General features: G+C 39.6%; 1 protein-coding gene across 9 annotated transcripts in view; it reads left to right on the plus strand.

Annotated features, from left to right (window-relative positions):
- The window catches only part of LOC132892046 (plakophilin-4-like), a 412,882-nt gene that overhangs the window by 108,904 nt on the left and 288,953 nt on the right, over positions 1-15,025 (plus strand). Inside the window, exon 1 of one of the 9 annotated variants that reach the window (XM_060930380.1) lies at positions 8,371-8,473. The exons of 7 other annotated variants lie outside the window; for them this stretch is intronic. In XM_060930380.1, the coding sequence (XP_060786363.1) occupies positions 8,389-8,473 (85 nt within the window). In that variant the 5' untranslated portion in view covers positions 8,371-8,388. Of the gene's footprint in view, positions 1-8,370; positions 8,474-9,262; positions 9,373-15,025 lie in introns of those variants that run through there. One more of the 9 variants, XM_060930382.1, reaches the window with a different exon arrangement.

A 15,025-nucleotide genomic window follows, 5' to 3' on the forward strand; every position in this document is an offset into this window, starting at 1 on the left:
ATTTGCGAGGCATACAGAGAGGGGTGGGTGCGGGTTGGATGTAAAGCGAAGGAAGGCTTATCAGATCATTCATCTCACAGGCAGCAAAGGGCTCGAAACATGACAAACTCTTTTTCTTTATATCTCTTTAAAACACGAACGTTTAACCGTGTTCTCATCATCGTAGCTCAAAGATAATCTTCTTTCGAAAAACGGATCATCTTTCCTCCAGGCTCTGTGTGAGCACCGATTTGTGCACTTGAGCAGTGCAGTCGTAGTGAAGATTAATCGAGCGCTACAGGAAACGTCAGAGATTCAGGATGAGATTTGAGTCACCATGCACACAGCTCCAGCTCGAAGTCAGCAGGTCTATTTCCAGGTCAGAAGGTGTGTGGGATTCGATGGGATAATGTCACAAGTTAGTCATCCTTCTGTTCTTCACTCTTGACTGATGTAATGTAGTTCGCCAAACCAGATGGTCAGAGCAGGTGAAGTAAAGGTTACGCCTTTGTGCTCCGTGTGTGTGTGCGCATACCCACCTGTAGGTGAACTTTACCTCCAGGCAAGTTCTCTTTCTCCTACATTCTTGTGGTGTTAGTGTGGAGTTCCTCCCATGTTTCCTCTTCTCGAGGCAGTCCATTTTCCCCTACAGTTTATTCTCATAAGCAGAAATTGGTACACATTGTGTACATGTAATAGTTGATCGTATTGAACAGAATTTAAACCCTGCATTACCTGTACTTAAGTGGGATCGACCTTGCTGATCAATGAACCTGCCACGCTGGCACTTGGCGGGCAGAATTTTCCCGTAATGCCTGTGCGTGATTACGGACTTTCTTTCCAAGGCGCCGGCTTTCAGTGTTGCAAAAAAAAAAAAAGGTTAATTGGAAATCCAAAACTACGGAAGCCGCGAGAGGCCCTTCATATAATCTTTTTTTATTCACCTTGTTATCCCGAGATAACGACATAATTAATTCAGGATCTCGAGAAAACAACACAACTAATTCGAGATCTCGAGAAAACAAAACCGTTATTTCGAGATCTCGAGAAAACAAAACAATTATTTCATGATCTCGAGTAAACAGCTGAGAAATGGTTCATTCAGGTGCGCCAAGAGACTTGTGATATGCTGACTTTGGGGCTATTTCTCATTCTGTATAGACGCAACTTTGGTCATCCATTTCTCAGCTGTTTACTCGAGATCATGAAATAATTGTTTTGTTTTCTCGAGATCTCGAAATAACGGTTTTGTTTTCTCGAGATCTCGAATTAGTTGTGTTGTTTTCTCGAGATCCTGAATTAATTATGTCGTTATCTCGGGATAACAAGGTGAATAAAAAAAAAAGGATTATATGAAGGGCCTCTCGCGGCTTCCGTACGAAACAGCCGAAAGACGAGCAAGAGTCGCCAAGTTATTCAAGGAATGAGCAACCAAGAGCTTTCAGAAACCGCTAATCGCTAACAGAAATTCAGTTTTGAAAACGCTAGCCATTTATTCTGTATGCGTGACTCAATGACGTTACAAATATGACGTGACTGAAAGCAGCGTCGCGCTGCATTATAATGACCGTCTATTTTAATCTTAGAAATAAAAAAGCTGTATAATGATGAACTTGTTAACCTCGCTTGCTCGGTCTGATATTTTCCCGTAAAGACCGAGCAAGTGAGGTTAACAAGGAGTTAGTAATATAATAAGTTTATTAGCATTATCAGGGATCGAAACGGGAATTTGGGAGCACTGGTCCATTTGGAGCAGTGCCTCTCAGAGGTACTGGTCCGAATGGACTAGCACTGGTCCGTATTTATAATTACAAATTTGTTCATATAATACAACCATATTATACATGAGTGATCAATTTCAACTGTCTATAAACTTCTTCCTCAGTCATCTCATTATCCACACACACCGTACACTTCATGCCCTTCTCAGTATTGACCAGCCATGGCCTACCTCCAGTCCACTTGGGCAGGAACTTCCAACTCTTTTCTCCTCTGCCTTCTTGTTGGTACTAGTAGGGCCAGAAACATCAGTGACACTGTGGGGCTTAGGTTGACTGATCCGTGTATCCTTACTGGTGCTAGGTTGATTCGGCTCATTCTGATTCCCAGATGGATTGGTGGATGATTTGGGTGGAATGGTGGATGACTGCTTGTGAACACTCTTGAATAAGGGCCACATACTTGTTGAGCGATATCCGTTTGTTTTGATAGCTGTCAGAAATGTCAAGCCAAGGACTTTTAAACTTCGCGGGGGTCTAATCTATCTGACCAATAGTGGTTCAAGTTACATTTGTCTTCACGGGCAGCAACGAAAATGAACGGGAAGAAACGAAACTTGTCTCACAAAATCTATTGAAATTATCGTAAAAAAACGGTAAAATAGACCAAGTTCTGCTTAAAATGGGCGAGAATCGTTGATAGAAATCATCGAGGCAGTGAGTAGTTTGATATATATAGCGTGGCGAGCCAGTCGCCCACTCGGTCGAGTACATGTTGTCACTAGTCGCCCGTACCCTTTCCAACTTGCACTGGCGAGTGGGCGACCGCCCGTTTCGATGCGTGATCATCCAAAATAAAATGTGTCTTTTACAATGCTAAAAACAATCCATAAACAAAGATAAAATCACATGCTAAAGATATTATCAAAAATTCTCGGGGGAAAAAATTATAAATGAAATAAATATAAATAATGATACCAATAGCAGCATACAGCAACAAAACAAGAATCATAATTATAATAAACAGAATATAAACACAGCACAAAACTATAAGCATCCGTTATGTGCGCCAGTAAAAACGAGCTTTTTACTGAGGTCACGTTGTTCATCTAAACGGATCCAGTTTCTCACGACTTTAGGAAGAGAGTTATAAGGTCACAGGGAAATGAAATCCTTGTTTATTCATGTATACAGCTGAAATCTGTGCCCTGCGAGATGCCGCACGGCACACAATCTCTTGTACTCCCATTCACTTTTTAATAACTATACACAAGTCAGCTTCTCACATCAAGGTGCACGTCTGCGCCACGTTTTCTTCAGGATTCATTTTTATTTGGGGGAAAAAAAATAATGGAGAATGTTGGAGGATGTGTTTTTTTTTATGTACAGTTATTTCCTGTCCACGAATTTCAATTTCAAGGTCAATCCGAGAGTGTTCCAAGAGTGATGATGATAATTACTAACAAGGCCGTCAATGATGGCGCAGCTCACTCCAGCCCCGTCTAGTCCAGAAGGAACGATCTAAAGTGGGCTATCTACACTATATATAAAAGCGATATCCACCCTAGGAATACCGACCTATTTACCAGAAAGAATCCAAAATGTTGAGGAATTGACCGAGAAGAAGCTATTTTTGTTGAACTGCTGTTGACCATTAAAGCTTAATTAGTCCATAACTTCATTAATAATTGTAATGAAGCAAATCTGGGTAGAAGTTCTATGCACCCTAGGTACCCCTACCTTCATGCCAGAAAGAATCAAAATCGGTGAAGGATTGAGGGACAAGAAGCGATTTGTGTGGAAACTGCTCGTTTGATTGATTGATTGATTGATTGATTACTTCATATCATTATTAATTGCAATTATGCAAATTTGGGTGGAAGCCATATGCATGCCAGGCAGACCTACCGTCGTGCCAAAAAGAATCAAAATCGGTGAAGAATTGAGAGAGAAGAAGCGATTTTCATGAAATGTGGATGACATCGGATGGACGACAGACAACACGTGATGGCGTAAACTCATCACCTGTTGGCCGGGTGAGATACTACTACTACTAATAATAATAATAAAAAATATCCGACAGATGTTGCAGAGATTGTTGGCGCGACTGGTAGATTGTCAGGAGTGTCGTGTGACCGGAGAATAAGTGCAAGCGTGAAAGGACAAGTGTACAAGTCAGTGGTTAGACCAGCGATGCTGTATATATGACTTGCAACCACGTGATCAAAACGTGCTACGTCATGAGCGTCCGCCATGATGGTGGATATACAAAGCGACTAGGACGGCAGCCGCTGAAAGCGTGTCTGTAAACAATGCTGAATTTTCTCAGTATTACTATGATTTGAACGCTCGAGCAAAGATTAAGTACAAAGAGAAGATAGATATGTGTGGGTTCTGACCCATATTATTGAAAAAGTCGGATTTTTCTGAAGATAAGACGCTTCTACCGACCATCGAGTACCCAGATATCGCGTTCTATCTGGTTCAGCTGCCGAAGAATCAAGTCGGACCTTGGACGAAACACAGCCCACACAGTTTCTAGCGTAGAATTTCGCTGGCGTTCCTCGAAGTGAAATGATAATACACGTGTTAAAATTATAACAACGACCGAGTGAACCACGACAAGAGAGAACGCTCATTTTATAGCGAAATTCTAGCAACACGAAATAAAATTCTTCCATGATATTATCGAGAAAGCTTTTGAGTCTCACCTGAGATAAAATGATCACTGCAAACACGAGCTGTTTTGGTTTCAGCCTCTGTTAGATCAGCCCTGACGATGTTGTTCAGCTGTGCTCATCTCCTCTCCGTACTCAGCCTCAGAGTTTCCTCGCCCTCTTTCCGAATCACGGACGGAATTCTAAAAAATTGGAACGTGCCACGGCCACAAGTACTGTTGTGACCATAAAGATATGGCAGAGCTAAAAGAACGCTTAAAGCAGTGGAAAAACAAAGAGTGTTTCGCACACGTGACTGTTTCGTATGAAATGTTGCTTGACCCCGCATTTGTATCTCCACCAACATGGCCGACATCCAGGTTTCTATTTTGCTTTGACGTCACGTGCAAGTCAGGGATTTGGCAGAAACATGGCCTGTGAAGAAGGTTCACATGAGAAGAAGCTGGATACCATGGAAATGCAGACGCTGAGGCGGATGTGTGAGGGATGAAAAGGGACAGGATTAGAAATGAAAGAATTAGAGGGACAACGAAAGTAGGGAAGATATCAGAGAAAGTACAGGAAAGGAGGTTACAGGGGTATGGCCATGTGATGAGGACCGAGGAGGAGCATGTTGGTAGAATTGTGATGGACATGGAGGTGGAAGGAAAAAGAAAAAGAGGAAGACTGAAACGAAGATGGTTAGATAGTGTAAGAATGGACCTCACCCAAATGAGGATGGGTTCCCTTTTGAGTCTGGTTCCTCTCGAGGTTTCTTCCTCATGTCATCTGAGGGAGCTTTTCCTTGCCACCGTCGCAACAGGCTCGCTCATTGGGGATAGATTAGGGATAAAATTAGCTCATATTTAAATTCATTAAACTTCTGTAAAGCTGCTTTGCGACAATGTCTATTCTTAAAAGCGCTATAGAAATAAACTTGGCTTGACTTAGAGAGAAAGGCCTGTCTGGACAAAAAGTGCAATATGGAAGATACTCGTCAGTTCCACTGACCCCACATAGATGTGGGAGAAGATGTCAGGAGAAGTAGATATTTATTTTAATATGCTGTTTAGCGTGTATTATTAATATGAGCTATAGCATGTAACGGTATAGAAAAATATTAAAATATCGTATGAACATTCAGCAAGATATAAAATGAATTAGTTTAAAAATCAAGTGTCAGGATTGTCTAAGGTGCTGCATTAAAGGGCATATCCTGGACCAATTTCATGTTTTTTTTAATATGAAAGTATTTCCCTTTACACACTCATCCAGAAGGGTAATTTTGCACAAGGCCATCTGTCTACAGCAGAAAAAAATAAAATAACAAAACACGTCTGGAAAAATCCAAAGAGAGTCTGGAGCCAGATTCGTGACGTTATCTGCGGAAGCGCCAGCAGGCTGCGAGAGCTTTGCACGGTTTCAGTGCACAGCCTGTGTAGACCAAGTTTAGCAGCTAGCAATTTTGCATTGAAATATGGAATTGTCACCTGAGCGCAATGTTACTTCACCTTTGGATGAAGAATATTATGAGATATCAGAATTATTTCTTACCCTGGCAACAGTCAACTTGTGAATTGCCGATTTTCTTGGTCTTTTTCTCGGCTCTGCTTGGTCCTCGGCTTCCGGGTGCCTCGCACGAAGCGCTCTCATTTCTCTCTCATTGTCCGGTCTTTTGGGAAACAATGAGTACTAATCCCATCAAGATTTGGTGTTGCTACACCCTCCTACGATACATCTGCTAACCATTTTAATAATTACGCGATAACGTTGAAGAAATTTGCAGAAAACCACCAGGTCGTTTTCTCATAAACAAACCAGCGCTGATGTAGGATTCAGAGGGAGGCGTCCCGCACGCGACGTCACGAAAATCAATGTTTGCCGGGAAATCCAAATGCCAAGTTTTTTCAGAGGCGGACCAATTCGCCTCAAATGGCTTGATTTCAACTGAATTTTTCTGGTATTGCGCAAGGTAAAAAAATTGCAGAGAATGCAGAATGTTACAGATATTTGACCAAAGTTTAATATGAAATAGGAGAATTACATTGATCTTGCTCCTGAATTTACCCGTGATATGCACTTTAAGGTTGCAGTGTCCTCTGGAGGCATGGGTTCTAATCCCACTTCTGACATTCATTGGTTGATGGATTCCATACTCATGCACTGTAAAAAAAAAAGTAACTTGCAAAATTGTTGAGTGAAAAAAGGATTCTAAGTTGAATGAACAAATTTCCCTTCTAATTGTTCAAGTAACTAAAAAAAAAAAATAGTTGCGATGCCTTTCCTTTGCCACAAGTTCATAGGAATTGGAAAATTAAGTTAAGTGAACTTATATATTCAAGTGCTGATTGATGCCCCTTAACCGATGCCACTGCGCATGCGCACTTCACAAGTTTGAAAGTTTCAACGGTCGGGTGGAGTGAGAAGTCCGTGGAAACTGACACGAGATGTTGTATAGGAGTCTAGACTAAGCTTTCCTCAACAGACGCCAGGGAATTCCCTCCTTGTATGTCGGTATTTGTTTCTGTTTGTGTAATAATAGGCAAAGTGAAGTAGAACTTAAGTGTTGAGAGGTTTGTGTTAACTAAAAAATGTAATGCACACTAAATCATTGTAAAAAAAAAAACGTCAAGCCAACTTAAAAATGTAACGCAACCTGCTGCCAAAGGATTTTGAGTAAACTCAACTTAGAACCATGATGTGCCAACTTGCTCTTCTAAGTTAATTGGCATTATTATTTCAATTTATTTCAACTAAACAATTTGTTGGACTGAACTTCTAAAGGCAAGGCAAGTCAACTCAACATCAAAAGGGGTGTTCACACGGCACATATTTGCATCGATGCTGCACCGATGTATTTTGTTGCGATATATCTTACACCGGTGTAAATTTTGTGGAGCGTTCACACGTCACAAACCTGCTTACTAGAGAGAAGCGTGTTGGCACCGGTGCAGCCCCACTTGCGTTCACACGGCAGTTTTTGCGACCGTGATATACGATAGTAATAATGCGGAAATGAAATATGCGCATGCGTGAAAATGTACTTCCTTTTACCGGTTGTCATGGCATCACCAAGCGCCGGGAAAACAACGTGGATGAAGACACCAGTGTTGCCAGATACTGCTGACGTTTTCCAGCCCAAAATATGTTCAAATCCGCCAAAATGCACTTAAAACTGCCCAATCTGGCAACACTGGAAGACACGCAGTTCTGTTGTTGTTGATATTCGCCATTTTGGAAGCGCAAAATACCAGGATGCAAATTACGCAATGCCCGTATGTAATCAACTCTCCTCACGCGTAGCGAGTCTACCCCTGTAGCGTTCAGACGTCCCATTTTATATCGGTGCTGCCCCGCAAACTAGCATTTACTCCGGAGTAAATTTCTTAAACCACCTCCCGAGCAGGGTTAGATTTGCACCGGTTTAAGCAGCTTTCAGGGGCTACACCGGTATAACTTTCTACCATGTGAACGCTCTACCGGGGCAGCCCCGGTGCTACACCGGAGTAAAAGTTGCCGTGTGAACACCCCTAAATACTCTTCTATGTGAACTTAAAAGATCATTTTGGGGCATTGTGGCTCAGGTGGATAAGGCGCCATACCATAAATCCGGGGACCTGGGTTCGATTCCGACACGAGGTCATTTCCCGATCCCTCCCTGTCTTTCTCCTGTTCATTTCCTGTCTCTACACTGTCCTATCCAATAAAGGTGGAAAAAGCCCCAAAAAAGAATAATTTAGGATAACTTAATGTTTTTTGTGCCAACTTGCTTTTCCAAGTTAATTGGAATGATTATTTTTCAACATCACAATTTGAATGCACTGAACTTGCTAAATAAAGTAAGGTCAACATAAAATACTCATCTGTTTCGACTTAAAAGAGCAAGTCAGCACAACTATTTGGCCCGGAGTTGAGTTTACTCAAAATCCTTTGGCAGCAGGTTGCGTTACATTTTGAAGTTGGCTTGACTAATTTTTTTTTTTTTACAGTGTGGCCTGTGTTTGGCATGAGCTATATGTGGAAGCCATAGCCTAATGGCAGCTTTGGGACTAAAAGGTCACCGGTTTGATTCTCTGGACCAGCAAGAATGGCTGAAGCGAGGCCCCGTACCTGCTCTGGGTATGTTGAATGTCGATAAGAGCATCTGCTGGATGCCATTAATGTAAGGTAAAAAAGAAAAACAACAGAAACGCGTTCAGTTCTTTCAGAAGGAGGCGTTTCGTCCAACGTGAAGATGCCATGACTAATGGCATTAGGAAAGCAGCCTTAAAGTTGCCAGTGACTGGTTAAAAGAGGATAAAGGGGTAGGGACATGGGTGTGCTGCCAACCAAGGCCACGAGGTTGAAAATGAAAACAAAGAGTCATCATGCGTGTAATAGGAGTATAATAGTGCTGGCAGGTGTAACTGCTGGAGAAGCAGAATCCTGGCAGAACATGTTCATTGTGTGTTTGGATATCTACATTCTGAGTTGCTCTCAGGGCCATGTCTTCCTTCCTTCCTTCCTTCCTTCCTTCCTTCCTTCCTTCCTTCCTTCCTTCCTTCCTTCCTTCCTTAAAAGGAATAATAGTCTGACTAGGAATGAATAAATGAGTTATCATGACCCAATTTGCCATGCAGCACAATGCTAGTCTGACTACTCTGGGCCTGAGATCTTGGGTCATTATGATTGCGTGTGAGTCGCTCGATGAAGTCGGCCCAAGCTTACGATATGTTAGCAGCTCTTTCACAGCCACAAGCCCTCGTGCACTTCTACCACGATTTCATTCACTCCAGAAGAAGCCGTTCCCCCCACAGTATCTGCATTTCCTTACTATTCTGCATTCAGATAAATAATCTGTCTGGGTGTGTGGAACCTGCCAGGCAGGTAACTGACAAACACAACACGCTTGTCTACACACACGCACACACACACTCACACACACTCTGATTGCCTGTCCTGCTTCTGCTTCTCCTCGTCAATCTCTCCACCAGAGAATGTGCACCTGATTCGCAGGGGGATTATGGGGAACGTGCAAAGTGAGTAAACTCCTCGGTTTCGTTGTAAGTAGAACCCAGCCAGGAAGCTTAGACTCACATTTTCTTCTGTTTATATTGGAGCGAATAACGAGCTGTGTGCTTCTTAAGGAAACTCTAACAGTTAAGGTAGACGCTAACTGTCTCCGTCGATACGCTAAATAGAAGCCATTCTAGGACTTTTCATTTTTGAGCTTTTTGATTGTTACCTTAGTGGAAACGGTGCGGTTTAAAGAAATGCCGGTGTGTTACAGCAGTATGAATAATGCATTATGCTTCAGTGTTCACTGAACATGTGCCCAAACCCTGGCGTATATTTCACACGAAATTATACTTAATGCTTACCTGCACAGGAACATATATAACGAACTGAACGGGTCAGAGAAGGTGGCAGAACGTCTGCGTGTTCATGTTCGTGTTCTAAAGTGCACTTCGACAAGCAGATCTTCAAATCCTAATGTTTTTGATCGATCCAGCGCTGCTGCTTCTCACAACCTGCAGATGAGAATGAATAAGAAATCCGTAAATGAGAAGACATTTGCTCAGTATGCTTTGAGATTTGTCTGAGATTAATCCCCGTATCTGATGAGTTCTAATACTGCAGCAAAAACATAAGGGTTTTTTTTTTTTTGTAGGTTGTTTTTCCTGATTTTATGGGAAGGTGAAAGGCTTAATAGCATCTTCAGATATCAAATTAGCGTTTCATTTGTGGTTTCAGCGTTCCTGCAGAATTCATAGTTTTGAATCGTAACCCATCAGCGTTTGACAGGACGAAATCCCGTGCACGCGTTCTTCACAATTCTCAAATCTGATTTGTCAAGAAGGTGTACGTTAATCTTCTATAACAGCAGCTCAGATAGTAACGTGAATAACAGGTTTATGTGAATTCGTTTGTTTCTATAGTAACAGCTCATAGACGAGGACTTGTATTGCGGACACTCCGTTTACCAGATGCTAATAATAATAAACAGATTTAAAAAAAAAAAACATTGCTGGTTACCAAAGTAAAGCATATAATTGCTGGTGCGGTGAAGTTTTTATCCCCCGCTGGCTGAAAGGCCCGAGGGGGGGGGGATTTGTGTCGTGGCGATTTCCGTCTGTCCGTCCGTCCGTCCGTCCAGGAAAGGGTGCTCACCTTCTGAAATCAACTCCTCTCACAATTTTTGGAGGAATTTCACGAAACTTTCAGGATTCGTTGTTATATGTCGGTAATACGCAGATTGTAATTTCATTCAATTCAGTCGCATTTTACCAGAGTTACAGCCCTTGATTAACAACCTTGTACTCTGACAATTTCATGAAGGTGTGCTCGCCTTCTGACATCAACTCCTCTCACAATTTGTGGAGGAATTTCACCAAACTTGGCAAAAGGCCTTGTTATATGACAGTTATACGCATATTGAAATTTCGTTTAATTTGGGCAAATTTTACGAGTTATGCCCTTGATTATTAACAAACTTGTACTCTGGCAATTTCCTCAAGGTGTGCTTGCTTTCTGAAATCAACTTCCCTCACTGGCCAAAAGACCCGAAGGGGGATTACGTCATGGCAATGGCTGTCTGTCCGTCCATCCGTTTGTCCGTCCGTCTCAGGAAAGGGTGCTCACCTTCTGAAATCAATTCCTCTCACAAATTTTGGAGGAATTTCACGAAACTTTCAGGATTTGTTGTTATATGTCGGTAATACGCAGATTGTAATTTCATTCAATTCAGTCGCATTTTACCAGAGTCATGGCTGAGTTTCCAGCGGGGGATATTGCGCTTTCAGAGCACTCTTGTTTTTTTTTTTTTTTTCGGTGTTTCATGAACATTTGTGAACGAAGTCTTGAGAAATGTACGCTTTCTGATTTCTCTGTAAAAAGACAAGCTGCGTATTTTTTTTTCTCATTAACGTCAAGAGAGAGAGAGAAGGAGATAAGATGCTGTTGATGAAACAGCTGTTCGTCGTCATTATAATGCAAGCAATTACAGGAACTAACTTGTCTAGGATTTAAATATAGCGTTAAAATTCGCAATCTGTTGTCCTTTCAGAAATTAAAAATCGTACTTTTTTTGGTAAATCACTGACTGTAGTGTGTGTTTGGGTTTATGGAAATAAAATACACTTTGATGGCGTTACACCACCGTCGCATTCATTGCATCCATAATATTATTCCTTACATGGCATACGGTCTTTAAAGAATCTTTCAGCTTCCTCGTCCTACCCTTATATCTCATTAATCTCTGGCTTCCTTCCATCTTTAATGCTAGCAATACCAAAATACTAAAAATTAAAAAATGATCCAGCCATCCCACAAGCTGAATTATTGATCTGTGGTGGTTGTTGTTGTTGTTGTTCTGCCCACTCTCCCTTTAAGCAAACATGTTGCTCTTCTGCGCGGCCACTTTATCATCTTGTGCTGCTGTAATAGCCGTCTCTCCCATCAGCAGATACTCTAATGTGTGGCGACTATATTCTAAAAAAAAAAAAAAGTGGCACTTTCACAAGTAGCAGGTTTGACTTATGTGGCCAGCAGCACTGCAAATATCTCATAGATACAATAAATAACGTACTGTTTAATATGTTTGATTCTCTGTGGCTTCAAGCAGCACAGAGACCGGAGATAAAGTGAGCCGAGCAAACAGCGGGTTCACAAATCATTTCATTTTATGCTATTTCTTTATTAGGGCTGGGGGAACAAAGCAGACGAGCGCCATCTCAAGGGTCCTAGGTTAAAATAAAACTGACAAACGCAGCCGCAATATATAGTGCGAATAAATGAAAGAAAGCAAGATAAACAAAGCAAGGTAAGAGTGGATGGTTCATGAAGCCTGATTAGGTACATGAGCCAGAATGAACTGGCGTCTCTGGCGTCTGTTCCTGCCCAGTGACCTTGTCATTTGATCCGTGTTGTATTTAGGGTAAATAGTGTTGCTTTGTGACCTCTTTCAAATCCCCAAAGCCCTCTGCAGACTTAACAAGCTCCTTAGATTGTCCTTCTTCTTCTACTTCTACTATTACAATTACTACTACCACTGTAACTAATAGTGATATTACTATCATTACAGCTACTAGTATAGCATTACTATCATTACAGCTACTATTATTACTTATACTACCAATAGTGATACTACTACTATTACTACGACAACAATTAATACTACTATCACTACCAATAGTGGTACTACTATTGATCCTACTACCACTGGTACCATTAGGGATATTACTATTACAATTACTAGTATTACTATTGCTACTTCAACTACCAATAGTGATATTACTATTGCAACAACTAATACGACTACCACTATTACTAATAACAATACCTTGATTACTACTATTATTATAATGATTAGTACGACCACTACTATTACAACTGGAATATTACTACTGTTATTACTAGTACTACTACTATTGTTACTATTATGACTACTACCACCACTATTATTATTATTATTATTATTATTATTATTACTACTGGTACTACAACGATCATTACTATGACAGCTATTACTACTTGTACTACCAGTAGTGATGCAACTATTATTATTACAACTACTATTGCTACTACTACCACTGTTACCAATAGTGATGTTACTATTATTACAATTACTAGTACTATACTATTACTACTTCAACTACCAATAGTGATATTACTGTTGCTACAACTAATACTACTACCACTATTACTAATAATGATACTTCTATTACTGCTATTATTATAAGGACTAGTACCTCTACTACTATTACAACTACAATACTCCTGTTATTTCTACTACTACTGCTACTACCATCACCACTATTGCTATTACTACTTCTACTAACAACAGTGATACTGCTATTATTACTATTATTACAACTACAACAATTAATACTACTATTACTTTTACTGCCAGTGGTGATACTACTATTGATCCTACTATCACTGGTACCAATAGGGATATTACTATTACAATTACTAGTACTAACACTATTGCTACTATTACTGCTTCAACCACCAATAGTGATATTACTATTGCTACAACTAATACTACTACCACTATTGCTAATAGTGATGCTTCTATTAGTACTATTATTATAATGATTAGTACTACCACTACTATTACAGCAACTGGAATAGTACTACTGTTATTACTAGTACTACTACTATTGTTACTATTACGACTACTGCCACCACTATTACTAATATTGATATTATTATTATTGGTATTACAACGATTATTACTACGACAGCTATTACTACTTGCACTACCAATAGTGATACTACTATTATTATTACTACTATTGCTACTATCACCACTGTTACCAATAGTGATGTTACTTGTATTACAATTACTAGTACTATACTATTACTACTTCAACTACCAATAGTGATATTACTGTTGTTACAACTAATACTACTACCACTATTACTAATAGTGATGCTTCTATTAGTACTATTATTATAATGATTAGTACTACCACTACTATTACAGCAACTGGAATATTACTACTGTTATTACTAGTACTACTACTATTGTTACTATTACGACTACTACCACCACTATTACTAATATTGATATTATTATTATTATTGGTATTACAACGATTATTACTACGACAGCTATTACTACTTGCACTACCAATAGTGATGCTGCTATTATTATTACTACTGTTGCTATTATCACCACTGTTACCAATAGTGATGTTACTTTTATTACAATTACTAGTACTATACTATTACTACTTCAACTACCAAGAGTGATATTACTATTGTTACAACTAATACTACTACCACCATTACTAATAGTGATGCCTCTATTAGTGCTATTTTTATAATGGTTAGTACTACCACTACTATTACAACAACTGGAATATTACTACTGTTATTACTAGCACCACTACTATTGTTACTATTGCAACTACCACCACCACTATTAGTAATATCGATAATGATGATAATAATACTGGTACTACAACGATTATTACTACGACAGCTATTACTACTTGTACTACCAATAGTGATACTACTTTTATTATTACTACTATTGCTACTACTACCACTGTTACCAGTAGTGATGTTACTATTATTGCAATTACTAGTACTATACTATTCCTACTTCAACTACCAATAGTGATATTACTATTGTTACAACTATGATACTTCTATTACTGCTATTATTATAAGGACTAGTACCTCTACTACTATTACAACTACAATACTCCTGTTATTTCTACTACTACTACTACTACTACCATCACCACTATTGTTATAACCACTTCTACTAATAACAGTGATATTGCTATTATTACTATTATTACAACTACAACAATTAATACTACTATTACTTTTACTGCCAATAGTGATACTACTATTGATCCTACTACCACTGGTACCAATGGGGATATTACTATTACAATTGCTAGTACTAACACTATTGCTACTATTACTACTTCAACTGCCAATAGTGATATTACTATTGCTACAACTAATACTACTACCACTATTACTAATAGTGATGCTTCTATTAGTACTATTATTATAATGATTAGTACTACCACTACTATTACAGCAACTGGAATATTACTACTGTTATTACTAGTACTACTACTATTGTTACTATTATGACTACTACCACCACTATTAGTAATATTGATATTTATTATTATTATTGGTACTACAACGATTATTACTATG

The sequence above is a fragment of the Neoarius graeffei genome, chromosome 9 (genome assembly GCF_027579695.1).
Source record: "Neoarius graeffei isolate fNeoGra1 chromosome 9, fNeoGra1.pri, whole genome shotgun sequence".
Taxonomy (NCBI): domain Eukaryota; kingdom Metazoa; phylum Chordata; class Actinopteri; order Siluriformes; family Ariidae; genus Neoarius; species Neoarius graeffei.